The following is a 15,747-nucleotide window of genomic DNA, read 5'->3' on the forward strand; positions in this document are numbered from 1 at the left end:
TATTTTTTTTCTCTTAAATAAAATGACTCGCATATTAACCAGCTCTTTCTGTATAGTGTGGTAGAATGGCTCTGTACAGGTGAATTCTGCCTTGTGGGAGAGCTGACTTCACAATAAGTCATTCAGTTGCTTATCATATATTGAAACTTCAAAGGCATTAACAACTAACTACAAATGAATTCAGTGACATAATTTATCATGTTGCACATTTAATCATCAGATGTAATATCTCAACATACCATTCATTGACTGGCCTGTAAGTCCTCTAAGATACATTCTGGTTCAACAGCATATCAGAACAACCGGTATATAAAAAATGAGTTTTTATACTAGCTGCGTAAACTGGAATGAGTAAAGATACATTCTCTTTAAAACGCAGAAGGCACATTTTGACACAGAACATTAGTTTTTTGGTGTTAAAGACTTATATGTGTTTGATGAGGCAGAGACATTACCTTAGCGGTTAACAATGTTGCCTCACAGCTCCAGGGATGGAACTTGATCCAGCATGCCAAGCTGTTTTAGTGCTGAGCCTGTTTAGGATTCCTTTCACCATCCACATAGATGTCAACATGAGTGTAAACGACTGTTATGACTGTTGTAAATGACCCTGGATTGCTGTCTCCCGTAAGCTGAACATTTCAGCCACTGAGCAGCTCATAAAATTAACTAGTGAAACAATACAAACTCACTGGATAGTAGGATAACTCCGCAGTAACTTATAGGGAGAAAAACAATAACACATCAGGTGGATGAAAGTATCAAAAAAACAGGAGTTTTCATGAGCTGCTCAGTGACTGTATGTGATGAGATGATTCAAGTAACTTCACATCAATGCATATCAGACAATTAGTGCAATCTTGCGTTATAACGTGATTATTACAGTTTAATCTAGCGAATCAGATTCAATCCCATTATGGTAACATTCATGCCGGAATGCTCAGTCCTTGTTTGCCAGCAGATCATCCAGAATACGCTCACACATGTACAGGCAGCGGGGCACATGGAAAAACCCTGAAGAAGAGAAGAGAAATGATCATCTTACCAACTGGGCAGAGCAGGACATTGCCCCAGTCCCACAACTTCAGGGACCCACAGGCTTCAGGTTCACATTGAAACAGTCAGTCTGTCATAACTTGTTTGGTAATACTGTAAGCATCACTAAAGAACAGGATGAACTGAAATATAAAGGCTTTAAAGGTCTTTATATTTCATCAGCATTGTGTTTCTAGCTTCACTGGAGTAGTGTACTTTGTGTTTTTCTGTTGCAAACTACATTAGCTGCTACGAATGCAGTCTGCCAGACCGCCTGCAGTCAAATTGTTACGTGTTACGACAAGGAAGAAGAAACCACCTACTATACTATCAGCATGTAGCGATTTAGCCAAAAACTAGCATGTAGCATGGAGTATGTAGCATGCAAGCAAAAGCAAAATCTGCAGTTTGAGTTTCAGAGGAGAGAAATCAATTGTGTGGATTTTGAACATCTGCAGTTTTACGACAGTTTAAAGAAAAACTGAAAATTTGCTCCAATAATTTCAGAGTGAGAAACTGTTGGCTCACAATCACCTTTTCCCTCCTTTTATTAATTAAGAGTCTTTCAACGAGCTCAAACCTAACAGGATGACTATGACAACAGGACTCTTCTGTACCCAGTTGATGTTGGTCAATAAATACAGCAGTAACAGTAACAGTACCCATCTATTGGCAAGTTTTTCTGTTGCTTTTGGCATTCAGTCAGTTCTGAGTTTAGATCATATTCTTACCTTTAAACGGACCTCCTTTAAAATCCAGTGCCACTTTTCCTTCTTGCGTCAAATAGCCAAACCACTCACCACTCTCAGCATCAGGAAACTGCACAGTTGGGCACATGTTCAGCGTATTAGTGCACAGCAATATACAAATATGTGCATTTTGTATATCTACAAAATCAACACTTTGTCGATGGATAAAGGAATAGTTGATGGAACAAGTTGTGTCTTGTTTGTTCAATCTCCACTTGTGGTTTTAGGCTGTTTATGTGATCTATTTCTTGAAAATGAACATTATGTCCACATGTGTCCCATCTTGTCCATCTGTTGTCTCTGGTTATAGCGTAGGTTGCCAAATATGGGCAGGTTGGTATAGGTATTACAGGCATGATGACACCAAACCTCACAAACTAATTTAGACTTTTCCACTGCAGTAATTTAAGGCATTCCACTGTCTAGACCTGTTTTATGATGTAACTCAATTTTGGCTGTGCTCAGCAGGTTCACATATCCATCTTCAATCCATTTTTTTTCTATTCCACTGACTTTATCGTCTTGCTATAAAAACAACTCACTGAATTTGGTTGAAAAATATAAACACTGTTGTGGTTTTTATACAGAAAAACAGCAAAGCACCTTGCCTGTTTACTTTGATCTTTTATCTGTTTACTTTTATCTATCGGTTATCTGTATCTTTCCAATAAGTTGATGATGTTGACATGCAATCTAGCGGCCAAGTACATACTTCTCTACATCTATGTGTGCCACATTAAGTGACTAGCTAAGACTATAAGCATTGGCTTGTTTCAATGTGAAGTTTGTAGAACAAATATACGTCACACTACCACTGTCCAGGTTGAGAATTACTTAAGCAATGAAAATGCAGTGTTATTCACTGTGTCTTGTTGGCACTGCAGAGTAAACTCACGTGGCTAAAAATGTATTCATAAACTTGTAAGAATTTCTCCAGCAGTTCTGGCCTCTTGGTTTGACTGTAGGCCATCAGGAAGGCGATGAGAGCCTCACAGTGAGGCCACCACAGCTTCATACTCCACTCCAACTGGTCAAACAAACAACAGGAACAGACACTTCATCTGATGCATTTTCTAAAACTTAAAAACCCCACCAAATGCAAATGATATCCACAATTACAAGTAAAACAGAACAGCTTCCACTGCCTAAAGGAAAACACCATCGTGTGCTGATTCACCTGTGTGGGGCAGTGACCATCCACATCCAGGAAGTAGAAGAGACCACCGTGCTCTTTATCCCAGCCGTACTGATAAGGGAGCTCCACAAACTTGTCAATGGCAGTCCTTTGGAGCTCCTCATCCCCTCGCTCTGCACTGAACTGAAGCAGGAACCAGCCTGCTTCCAGGGCATGTCCTGGGTCAGCATGGGTTAGCATGTAGAGAAGGCCAAAGGAAAAAGGAACATGCTGAGGTAGGCAACGAAGAGGAAAAGAGCTGAACCCCAGCTCCTCCATGCTCTCACAGTGCTTGCTTGTTATTATCTGGCTGTGGGGCTAGCAGGCAGTGTTTACCTGGGTTCTGCAGTCGACCATGGCAACCCGGCAGCTCTGCTCCCTCCAGCGACACATTCTCTAAAATAGCTGTGCCATCTCTCTGTAACAAGTTACAGGAGCAGTAATGAGAAGTTTGACATGCATTAATTGGACAATATTCTAGTAGTTAGTCAAAGTGAAAAAAATGTAACTTCTGACTTTGTTTCAGAGGCAGGAACCATACAAATCCAAAAACCAAAAAAAATCCAGTTTGACAACGTGTCCTTACTCAGTGCGGTGTGTGTTTGACTAACCTGGGTGTTTGCTTATGCATTGTTAGGAGAGCTCATTATTTAGGTACAGTGCTTCTTCAAAGTTTGTGACCTCACTCAAGTCATGAGAGCTGTTCTGTATTGAGGAATGGGCTAAAACTCCTCCAAGCCATTTTGGATGACTGATCAGTAGTTACTGGAAATAGATAGGTACTAATGGTTAATTTTGTTGAGTAAATAAATGCACAAGTATAATATTCCTGTCTTGTGTGAAAATCTGCTCATGTTTTGAGTCATTTTTAAGCAGAAATATGGAGAATTCTAAAGTAGGCACAAGCGTTTAAGCAGCACTATAGGTACAGTGTTATAGTGACACAGGAAACTAATGGACAGAATAAGGAAGATCAAATGACAACTTTTAAGTAAAGTGTAATTTTCCCTTACGAGTACTGACACATTTGACTGCATGATAAAGTCCTTGACTGGAAAATATTTACCAATTATATGTCAATTATATAGCATCCAGTGGTAAAGTTGCATGATATGGTGGAATCAGATAGATCAAGGTACTTATAAAGGTTAAATGTTTCTTGGTGAAATGAAAGTTATCACTATATTGACATGTATGATTCCAATGCATTAGGTCTAGTGAGAAAAATGCTGCCTTCACTAGAGATTATTTTTACAGGAGTACAGAGGACTGCTAGAGAGCTTCATCACATGGTGCAACAATCACCTGAAGCTCAGTATCATCAAAACCAATGAGCTTGTGGTGGACAACAGTGCTTCAAACATGGATGTTGCCGCAAAGAAGCTACAGATTCTAAAACATGGATGCTTCACACACAAGTTCAACCTGGCAGAGCAGAAGATTTACACACTAAGCACAGTTTAAGGTAGACGTTCAAGATTAGCATCGCCAATTCAGTATTTCAAATGTGAAATATTGTCACAATCTGCCCTTCTGCAAATGAGTTATGGCATTGAATAATACACAGAAAACATTTCGATGTCACAAATTTCAAACGAAAATCAGTTCCCTTTAATGGAGTCATAAACATCAGCAGATCTGTACATTTGCAGAAATCTTCCAAGTTCAAATCTAGTGAACTTTGCCATTAAAATTCATTAGCAACTCAGTCAACTTGAAATTTTTGTGCGATAGCAGAGCTTTCCATGTAGTTCACAAACAAGTCCAGCGACTAGTTAGCCACCAAGTCTAGCACCATCTATTTTGCAAAGACACAAAAATGAACTGTGCTATGCTACGTTCCGTTGTGACCACACTCTGCTTGGAATCCAAGTAACTGCAGTTGATCAACATACAAGCTTTTCAGGCACACACTCTGGTCTATCCTTGGAAAAGTATTAAACACTCTTTCAACCTATTCTGGCCAGTCATGTTAACCAGATAGCATCAGTCAGGTTGTGTGTGTCCATACCTGGATGTGATGTAGAATCTGCTGCACACACCAGCTGCCCAGCTCTCTATATTTCTGGACCACCTTCTGCTCCCGGCCTTCAGTTAGCTGTTGCACCAGACACAAGAGCATCATGGGAACTGCCATGCTATTGGTGGGAACGTCTCCAGGAAGCTGGGGCCGACCCAGGCTTGAGGAGTCCACCTGAACCCAGTAGATGAGCTGCTCCATCATCTGTTCAGCCTCCAGCTAACAACACAACAGAAGAGAGGCCAGCCTTTCAGAGCCATGATGTGAAACGAAACCTTTTGTCTTACTCAACCTCAGGTAAGCTGAAACACTTTTCATGTTCTTTTTGTTAGAAGCAGCAGGGGACAACAGGGTCAGTCAGTTGGTTGGTCTAGCAACCATTTTGATCCACAAAATATTTTAGATTGCAACACTAATTATGATAATAACTTTTAGACTGACTGTCATGAATTTTGGTAGAAATATTTACATTTCCAAGAGGATAGATGTTAATGACCCAACTAATAACCTGTGATTCCCTGAGTTTTCCTACAAGTTTTACATTTAACTAAAAACTTGATGACCAAATACCTGTAAAATTAATCCCTCAGCTGTTCTTTGTATTCCATGCTAATTAGCAAATATTAGCCGACAAACAGACTAAACTGAGATAATGACTATGTAAGCATTACCTGCTCAACATCAGCATGTTAGCATTGTCATTATGAGCATGTTAGCTTGCTCATGTTAACACGCCTGCTAATGCTTTTTAGAGGCGACACTGAAGGTTTCAGCTTTTAATAAGGATGCAAACAATGCAATTTTTACGGGAGTTGTTCTTCAGGCTTTAAAACAAGTTCCAAGCATCTTCAGTTGTCCAGAAGAATGCTGCAATGGTGTTTTGCTGCGAAGCTTCAGAAATGTTCTGTGGACAAAGAAACGTCACGAGACATTCCATCGGCATGGCGGTGAGCAGATAATGACGACAATTCAAATGTTTCGGAAGAAACTGCAACAAAGAGGGGAGTAGTTTTTCCAAAGCTTGATGAGTTTCAACATCCTTTTATATTCATGCACCGTCAGCTTAAAAGTAGCACAAAAACAGTGACGCAACACTTGTAACTTCTTCAGCATGTCACAATGCACTGGTCCCAGTTTGAATTTGCCTCTCTAAGACAGGACTATCGAGTCTCCCAACTTCATTCCAGCTATATTTCATAGCAACAGCAATCCGATTAGTACTCAAAATACAATCCACTATTCCTATCCTATGTATGATATACAATCTGTTTTTAATAATGCGTACCTGCATGTCCTTGTCACCAGTGACCCTGCTCAGTTCATCCAGGGCCATGATGTAGAAACATTCACTGAATATAGTCCTCTGAATTTTGATTGGTTTGCCATCTCTTGTTAAGCAGAAGGCACACTTCCACTGGCCACTGCTGCCGCCCGACACACGACCAAACTTTCTCAGGAATGCTCCTCCTAAAATGCAAACAGAACATGTCGGATGAACTGTTTGTATGAAGAAGACATGAATACATGATGATGATGATGATGATGAGCCGAAAGTACAGGACAAACAGTACCATGGTGGTCATTAATCACCTAAGTCTACAAAAGAGTGCTGCCCTGCACCATCTGTTGCTAAGATTTACCTGTGGATGTGTGAAATCTGATGACACACAAACATAAGCCCCAGTGCAACATCTGAACAGCCAGACTTTTAAGGTGATAATATACTGGACTCCAAAAATCAACTGAGAACATCTACACTACTACTTAGTGCACTGGAAAATGAAAAGTAAGATGGTGTCCAAAACTGGACTGTCTGTGCTGTAGAGAGACACTGATATTCTTGCAAGTGGTACAAGTGGACTTGGATCTGTTTTGAGACAATAAATTATCAGAATGAAGCTTTACTTTCACACACACCAGCTTTTGCTGCTTCAAGGATTTCAGGCTTGTGGAACCGATCCATTGTTCGGTACAGGCGACAATACATCCAGACCTGTGAAAGAAACAAGTCAGAATATTCCCATAACATCTAATAACCACGTTTCCTACACAAGCAGCATCACCACAGCGACTGACCTGCCTGCCCTGCAGCCACACGTACTTCAGCTCATCATAAACCTTCCCATCCCTCCCAATGCAAGTGAAGAAGCCTCTGAAACAGGAAGAGAGGGAGATCCGAGTTCATGACAAGGAAACAATATGCAATATTTTAATTTCAGAAGCATTCAAGCATAACCACAGTACCCATGTACAGTGTCATGAGAGTATTTGAGCCAGAAATCCACCACACTGTCCAGTTCTGTGCGAATCCTCTCTCGACATTCCTCCAGCTTTACTGCAGACATCATTCCTTTCAAAAAGAATACAAAAATCAGCTGGTCAATTTATGGTGTTTAGCCTACTGTATATCCTGTGTGTGTGTGTGTGGGCACACTGACCATCCAGTGATATACCTGGATGCATCCTAGTCTTGTTTAATATGTTGTTAACTTTGAGAGACAAAGAACATTTGCATGTGTGCAAATTTGATGTTGCTCCTGGTTGTGTTTCAATTTTAACATCTCTGCTTTCAGAAAATAACAAAAAGAAAACAGGTCTGATTGTTTAAAACGTACTGTCTTTTAGATGTCTTCTGTCTAAAAGCAGATTCCACCTCTACCAGCTGCAATCATGATCAGGTCCATCGAGCTCATGATACTTCTGTACCTTTACATTTAGCCACTTATTGAAATGTAAATTGTAATTTTTCAATGCAGTTTTTTTTTGTTTGCTTTTTCTTTTTTTTTTTTAAACAGGTAGGCCTGTTACTCCTTCTAAGTAAGGGATGAGTAATTCTTCTACAAGCTATTAATAAGAGATGTTTTTTAAAACCATGATGTGCATGTACTCTCGATGGTTCGCGTATCTTTCATGAAAACAAAAAAACCCCTCAATATTCAATTTAGCAACACAGACACAGTTTAGTTTTGAAAGTGTATTCTGTAAACTGAGTATGGATTTCTGTTTTGCTTTTCCCTTGTGTGACGTAGCGACAGTTTTGCATGTCTCTCGTGTGTTTTGGCAGCAGTAAAAGGACAAAGCCTGTAAATAAACCTGCTCTTACCTTCGGCTCCAAACACAGCAGTCAGGCGGTGTGCGTCGCGTTGTGCAGCAGTGTGCACTTCGTGTGCACTCCGTGTTCACTCCGTGTCCCCTCTGCGTCCACCCTGTCACATGACCCGTGCTGCCTCAGCGGCTCTGGAAGAGGAAGTGGGAAGCGGATCAGCCCGAGCTTTCAACACAGACTGTTAACACAGGACTGCTATCAAAACACTGGAATTTGCACATGCGGCATAAAATTAAGATTAGTTTCATGTTTGTGAGATCCTGCATCAGGAAGTGACGTAATGAAGCGAGAGAAACAAGGAGGGATGTCAATGAGAGCAAAAGCAGTATATATGTATAAGATTTTACAGCATGCAAGAAAAAAGAGAAGGAAACACAGCGAACCACATACCAGAAGTTAAACAAAGCTGCAAAACTGAAAACTGAAAAAATAAAACACCCACCTGAAGTTTTCAAATTTAAAATTAAGACATTCAATATATGGGCAAAGGAAGGGGCAAAATGAGTTGTGGCACTATTCAGCCATCCTCGACCTACTCAAGGAACTCTGTGACCATTACACCATACTATCCTGCAAGCACCTTTATTTTAAAATAAAAAAGCCATAACAAAGTGAAAAATATTAAAGGTATTCTGATTCTGACACAAGCCCCTCTGGCTGGGCCACAGGGGTGGGTACAGAACGTTTTGAATCAGGATGGCCAAACTGGGGGCATACTCAAAAAATGAGACCAGCAGCAAAGATATACACAAAGTGTTTTTGTTTTCTATCAGTTTTCTATCAGTGTAACCCCCTTAGCAAAAAGTCAGCTTGAAAGTCTCCAGAAGGCCACCAAGTCAGTATCCACAGTGGATGTGAGAAAAATCTGGGAGTCAACATAATAAAACTGCTGGGCCTGTTGACACCCCTGACAGTGAAACATATGCCAGTCAGCTGGCTGATGTTATTCCTGACATTTTTTAACAGATCACTGTGACAGGAAAGTGTTCTCACCTGCTTCAAGAGAGCCACCAGTCGCTGTGTGAGCACAGCATTCAAAAAGTTCCAATGATAGGCTGCTGTAACACTGAGTATAGATGTTTGAAGGAATTGAAGGAAAATGAATCAGCCACTATTTTTGATATTTTGGAATCATGTAAGCACATTTTCTCTGCACTTTATGAAGCCTGGGAGGACCAGCCACACTGCTGCTTTTGTGTATTAAAGAATTTATTTACCGGGACACAAATACATGTTTTTCATACATGTGAGGTGTTTTATCACTACTCTGCACAAATTGCTGCTTGTTCACACTTTAGCCACAGCTTTCAAGTAGCACCATTTCTGCTTTGGTGCTTCAGAAACACAGTTTCTGGACTGTGTGTACACCAACATCCGCGATGCATATAGAGCTCTTCCTCGCCCTCACCTTGGCCTCTCTGACCACATCTCCATCCTGCTGGCGCCAGCTTATCGCCCCCTGCTGAGACGGATCAGGCCAACAAAGAAGACTGTCACTGTGTGGCCCAGTGATGCAGCCTCTGTGCTCCAGGACTGCTTCCAGTGCACAGACTGGCAGGTCTTCAGAGAAGCAGCTACATATGAGGGAGAGGTGGACCTGGAGGAATACACCTCCTCCATCCTCGGCTTCATCTCCAAGTGTGCTGATGATATCGCCACCACCAGGACAGTAACCTGCTTTCCCAACCAGAAACCCTGGCTGACCGCTGAGGTAAGAGCTCTTCTGAAAGCTAGGGATGCGTTCAGGGCAGGTGAGCCATCAGCACTGAGAGTGGCCAGGAAAGAACTAACGGCAGGCATCACGATGGCCAAAGCCACATACGCTCGCAAAATACAGGGGCACCTCACCTCCAGCGACCCCCAGAGCATGTGGAAGGGCATAAAGTGCATCACGGACTATAGCATCAGAGATGCACAATGCCCAAGGGACCCCTCCCTGTCGGACAAACTCAACAGGTTCTACGCTCGCTTGGAGGATCCTGAAAACAACCTCTGCATCAATGTGACGAAGACCAAAGAGATGGTGGTGGACTTCAGAAAGGACAGGCGCCCCACCCCTCCCCTGCACATTGGAGGAGTAGCTGTGGAAGTGGTCTCCAGCTACAGGTACCTGGGTGTGCACCTAACCGAGGACCTCACCTAGAACACCACCTGCATCACTGTGTGGCACGGCAACTGCACCGCTGCTGAGAGGAAGGCTCTGCAGAGGGTGGTAAAGGCTGCACAGAGGACCATGGGGGGCAGCCTATCCGCCACCTCAGACCTCTACACAGCACGATGCAGGGGGAGGGCCCTCTGCATCATGAAGGACTTCAACCCCCCCCACCTTCCCATACCCATACACACACACACACACACACACCTGACTCGTACTTTTATATTTTTATATTCTACTTACTGCTCCCGGGACCTGAGTCCTAATTACGTAACATAAACATGTGAATGTGAGCTGGTATGACAATAAAGTTCCTTGAATCCTTGAATCCTTGAATAATGTTAAGTTACTTGTTAAACTGACTGCTGAGCAACGTTGTTTATGAAGGTTTTATGTTTTATGATATGGCAACTCATCTAGCTCAGGTTTCCTGTTTAGACTTTCACAGACTTTCATTGTTTTCTTGCTGTTTCATCTCATTAGTTGGAATTGTAAATTATGTGTGTTTTCTAGTGCCATGAAAGTACAATTCTTGAGATATTACAGGCTCTACCATGGCCAGTATTCCACAGTTCCACCTTTACCTTGCCTGTATAACAACTGCATGTGCACATTTAGCACATTTAATTCGCTGAAGGTTCTTTTGTTGAGAACACACTCTGGGAAAACGGTGGTAGGTGGAGACGGTCATGATTTGACTATTGATAAGGTGTTTCCCTGCCCTGTGTGTGATTTATAAGCAGCCGTTTGTTGAAAGGGACATATATGTACATCTAAGAGAGCATTTATGGCAGAAAGAAATGATGCTATTCATTTAGGGCTTGCAAGTTTAAAACAAATGTTTACAATACATATAAAGCACACAAATGGAAACAGCAGTTGTAGTAAGATAAGATAAGATAAGATAAGATAATCCTTTAATAGTCCCATAACTGGGAAATTGCAGTGTTACAGCAGCCAAAAGGATACAGAGAGTGAAGAACATGCAAAGATAAGAGCAGGATGTGCATTCAAAAACAATAAATACACAGGGAACAAGTACCTGCAGCTGTACACAGTACAGAAAGACTATTTACACTGGAGTTCCTCAGGTTATGCTTAGTGGATGGATGAATTATTGCACAGATTTTGTTCAGGGACTAAATAAGTAAATACTAATCCTTGTAGTAGTGTTTTACATGAGGAAAGATCATTGCACAATTATGATTACACATGTATTATTGCACAGGTCTGGCGTGACCATTTTGTCCAGTTAACACATTCATCAGCTTTAAAATGTCCAGTCTATCAGCTGTGAATGTTGTGGAGTCTGACAGTAGTGCATGTGTGGTTTATTGGCCGTTAGCTAACTGGCCAGTTAAGAACGACTCAGCCCTCCACTCTGCTCAGATGGCCCTTTTGTACAGTTCAGATGATGTATGACACTTTGGATATGGAAAACTTTTTGCACCTCTCGTGAGTGGCATACAAACTCATGGAAACTCATGGTAAAAATAAAGAAATATGAATGAAATAATAAAAATAGAAATAAAATTAATAATAATGATAATTTACATTGACATCACACATACAAGTGACTCTACATTCTAACATGCGTATTGGAACACCAGCCAGTTCTTTTCATCAAAGGACATTCCGGGTTCTGTTTGTCAGAACACGTGCCTTTGAGCCCTGGCAGAAGTCAGACACGCTTGTTGGAGCAACATCCACTTGTTACTTGACGTCATCAGATTTGAAATTTCTGAAATATCATCATGGCTAGCAAGTCTAAACCCTTAAACGGCACTAAGAACGAATCGCTCATGGAAAACTTGAAGAGAAAAGTCAGAGAAGGTGGAGATGAACCTTCAAAGACAAAGAGGAGAAGACTTAACTACAACCAGACTGAGAAGGAATTAGCATCCTCATCTGCGGACACTGGCAATGGTAAGCGAATCATGTGAAGTTAGTATTCAACATCATAAGTTAAATGTCAAACCTGAACAAACAAAACAAAACCTACATTCACAGAGAAAGACCATGAGACCAGAGTGAAAAATGATTTTTAATGTCTCAGCTTTAGAGGGTTTTGATGTGGCTATTTTCAGTTTGGAAGGGAGCAGGCCAACTGTTTTGCCTTTGCCTCAGGAGTCTTTATGCTAACCTAACAACAGCTCAAGCACGCGTTGGGATGTGTATTTCCTGAAATGACGAAATATTTCTTTAACTAAGAGGAGAAAATCAGTTTGTTATTTTGGAAGTCACTAAATGACAAAGATGGACTTATTTTCTCCATCAGTGGCTGGTCATTAACCTGGTGGTCCTCTTTTTCTCTTGTCATTTGAAGAGAGCAGCAGCACACAGTCCAATAGGTGCAGTACAACAGTGGAGGATGTGAGCAAGAGGACTGGAAAGAGGAAGGCTGCCGCTGATGAAGAAGAACCCTGCACGAAGAGATGGAAGGGGCGGCCAGCCGTGAAGGATTTGATCAATGCCCGAAGAGGTAAGTAGTAATTAACACGGGCTTTGACTTCATGTTAATGTGCAACACAAAACAGTCACATTAATGGTCACATGATGCCCTGATTTGGAAACAGAGTGTAAAGTTATGTACAGGTGTTTTTGAGTTTTTGCCCCAGCCTTTTGTAGCCCCTATACCAGCATGTTTGAACTGTGCTCCTGGCATCAAATTCATTATAAACATGCATGTACAAAAGTCACTGCTCATAAATATATAGTTTTCAAACTGTTTTCAGTGGAGTATATGCCAGAAAGGATGAGCAGGTTGTCACATTTAGTTTCCTTTGTTCCACACAGCGGCCCATCTTTTTCAGAATCAGGGTAGAAAGGATTGATTTTAGAGCTTTTTTAATGTGTAATTGATGCTCCTGGCAACTGCGCTTAAACAAAACACGTGTTTGTCTGTTTAGCTGAATTTGAGGCCAAATACCAGCAGGAGAATCATCTCGGCGAAGGAGGCTGTGGATGTGTGTTTGCCGGCTACCGCAAAGAAGATCATTTACCTGTGAGTATGATACACACATTGTGACACATACACTTACACACATTCACTCATACACACACTCACTCATATGCACACACACACAATCTGGTCAGGAAGTGCTAACCAAAGTGCTATTTGTGTCTTGTAGGTTGCCATCAAACACATAACAAAAGACAAAGTGTTGTGCAAAGAGGTAAGTGAGCAACACCAAACAGGACGCTGCACTCAGCCCAGCGAATGTGTGTTTGATGAATCACGCTTTTCTGTAAACCTGTGGAGCTTCTCCTTCTCTTACACTGTTTTTGCTTCAATGTTTCAGGGACGAAATGGGAAAGAACTCTCAGCTGAGGTGGCTGTGATGTTAAAACTCCAAGCTGGAAGAACTGGATTAATGGAGGAATCAGCACCCGTGTCCCTCCTGGACTGGTACGATCTGGACCAGGAGCTGATCCTGGTGCTGGAGAGACCAATGCCCTGTATGGACCTTCACAATTACGTCACGATCAGCAAAGGCCACTTACAGGAGGACAAGGCAAAGGTAAGCTGCTCGAGCGGGTATGTGTGTGTGTGTGTGTGTGTTTCAAACAGGAACATAATGACTTGTGACTTACCTGTAACATACTGTAACATATAGCTATTGCCACAGGTTCTCCTTATGTTTCTTATTAGCACCTCTTTCATCATAGTTCTCTGTGCCACAAGTGGACTGTGCTGCCCATTTGTCTTGCTATCTAAAAGCATGTCACCTTTTTCATCATGTCTATAGAAAACATTCCATAATTAAAAATTATGACCGTCTCTGATGAACATCTTTTGGGTGTCTGTGGGTTTGAAATATGGCTGATGAAAAGTTTTGTCCTGCTGTTGTTGTCAGCTTTGAATCACAGCAGTTAAGCCAAAGTTAACCCAAACCCCACAGCCATGACACAAACTGTTGAACCTCCTCACAGTCCGTCTCCCCACTCCGATCCCTCACTTTTCTATTCGTGTCCCTCTCTTCCAGATCATACTTAAACAGTTGGTTGATGCAGCAAAAGAACTGGAGGATAAGCGCATCTTTCATCGGGATATCAAGCCGGAAAACATCCTGATTGAGACCAGCTCAGATGTGCCGCGTGTTCGTGTCATTGACTTTGGACTGAGCTGTTTCTTCAAGAAAAAATCAGTTTACCGTGTCTTCTATGGTAAGCCATCTGGCTTTTTCTTCTGCCTCTCACTAATTTACCTGCCTGTGACTTTAATGTTTAAAGAAAGCCACTTTTCATCCTCAATTATTATCACTTGTGTGTATTGTAGGTACCCCCCAACACGTCCCTCCGGAGTGGTACAGTCATTATGCCTACAGGCCCGGCCCCACCACAGTGTGGCAGATGGGAGTGGTCTTATATGAGCTGCTCCACAGAACAGCCCGATTCGATACCGCAAGTTTCCTCAGACATGAGCTGCCGATCAGCGATGAGCTGTCCAGAGGTAAGAAAAACGCACTCATATGCAAACACAGAGCTGTTCATTTCAATTCACCTTCTGAGGAATCACTGTGGCTGTCAGCTCCAACTTTCTCATCTTTCTTTCCCTCCAGATTGCCAGGATTTCTTACAGAAGTGTTTGAACACGTCCCATGTACTGCGACCTTCCCTGAAGGAGCTCCAGCTTCACCCATGGCTCAGATAAACCAACAATACACTCACACACATGCTGAGTTCACACCAATACAATACACGCAATACAAGAACTATTTCTGTTCTCGTTTTTTACAGAAGCGGGAAAGCTTGGACCAGTTCACCTGGACCATCCGCCACGCTTCTACGGGTTTTCTTTCCTCGTCTTCTTAGAGAGCTTGGGTCGGGTCAGGAGCTGCTTATGATTTGTGCTTATGACGAAAGCCATATCACATCATAAGGAAAAAAATGGATACTAATCTATGAACTGGCCATTCTGTGATAATAAACTTGAATAATAATAAAAAAGAAACAACTTATGACTGTTACAGTTTCTGAGACTGATTGCAGGAGAATAATCTTCTCAGATAAAACAGGGTTGTCTAAATGAATGGACAAGACCTAAAATGATGAAGTGTGCTCTCTGCTTATGACTTTACATCGCTCTATGCTTCACTCATGTTGGCATGATGAATAAAAATTTTTAAAATGTTTGTTAAAACCCACAGCATCATATTTACTTACTTTCTTCCTATTTCCAAATTGCTATCACAGACCCTGCATACCAATGGTATATAAGACAACTGACATTGTGTTCTTTAAAGACCACCCTGCAGCCGTTGAAAGTGAGCAGTCTGATGAAGTACAGTATATTTCTGTCTTCTATAAAATGTCCATATATAGCAGGGAAATCCATGGGCCAACCACACTGCACCATTATATGCAAAATGCTGAAGCTAATACATGCAGACACTGCTGAGAACAGCCTTCAATCCTGAGGTGTCTTTCTCTCATGACTTGGATGAGTTCTCCGTTTTCTGCCAATCCCTGTCTTGCACAAGTTGAAATATACAATAAAAACAAAAT

The 15,747-nt window shown here is 41.7% G+C and overlaps 3 protein-coding genes and 1 long non-coding RNA gene across 5 annotated transcripts in view; 2 read left to right on the forward strand and 2 right to left on the reverse strand.

Moving 5' to 3' along the window:
- LOC124063889 (renin binding protein) lies at positions 1 to 8,214 on the reverse strand. The gene is made up of 11 exons (XM_046397998.1): positions 8,082 to 8,214; positions 7,223 to 7,328; positions 7,055 to 7,130; positions 6,896 to 6,971; positions 6,264 to 6,445; positions 4,970 to 5,197; positions 3,295 to 3,376; positions 2,962 to 3,137; positions 2,680 to 2,811; positions 1,767 to 1,854; positions 1 to 1,014 (listed from the first exon to the last, which is right to left on the reverse strand). The coding sequence occupies exons 2-11, from the start codon at positions 7,324 to 7,326 to the stop codon at positions 941 to 943; spliced, it is 1,218 nt and encodes a 405-aa protein (XP_046253954.1). The 5' UTR covers positions 7,327 to 7,328; positions 8,082 to 8,214; the 3' UTR covers positions 1 to 940.
- Positions 8,192 to 15,747, reverse strand: part of LOC124063888 (galactokinase-like) — a 20,926-nt gene continuing 13,370 nt past the window's right edge. Inside the window, exon 7 of the mRNA XM_046397996.1 lies at positions 8,192 to 8,215. Within this exon, the coding sequence (XP_046253952.1) occupies positions 8,207 to 8,215 (9 nt within the window). The 3' untranslated portion in view covers positions 8,192 to 8,206. The remainder of the gene's footprint in view (positions 8,216 to 15,747) is intronic.
- Positions 10,666 to 15,747, forward strand: part of LOC124063928 — a 9,375-nt gene continuing 4,293 nt past the window's right edge. Inside the window, exon 1 of the long non-coding RNA XR_006844180.1 lies at positions 10,666 to 10,876. This is a non-coding gene — a long non-coding RNA (uncharacterized LOC124063928). The remainder of the gene's footprint in view (positions 10,877 to 15,747) is intronic.
- Positions 11,482 to 15,200, forward strand: LOC124063882 (serine/threonine-protein kinase pim-1-like). Of its 2 annotated transcripts, XM_046397986.1 has the most exons (8): positions 11,752 to 12,165; positions 12,566 to 12,721; positions 13,149 to 13,243; positions 13,371 to 13,415; positions 13,542 to 13,760; positions 14,226 to 14,406; positions 14,519 to 14,692; positions 14,802 to 14,979. In XM_046397986.1, the coding sequence occupies exons 1-8, from the start codon at positions 11,994 to 11,996 to the stop codon at positions 14,891 to 14,893; spliced, it is 1,134 nt and encodes a 377-aa protein (XP_046253942.1). In that variant the 5' UTR covers positions 11,752 to 11,993; the 3' UTR covers positions 14,894 to 14,979. The 2 variants fall into 2 exon arrangements, with proteins under 2 accessions (XP_046253941.1, XP_046253942.1); XM_046397985.1 differs by having other exon boundaries at positions 11,482 to 12,165; positions 14,519 to 15,200.

This window comes from Scatophagus argus, chromosome 8 (genome assembly GCF_020382885.2).
Source record: "Scatophagus argus isolate fScaArg1 chromosome 8, fScaArg1.pri, whole genome shotgun sequence".
Lineage (NCBI taxonomy): Eukaryota > Metazoa > Chordata > Actinopteri > Scatophagidae > Scatophagus > Scatophagus argus.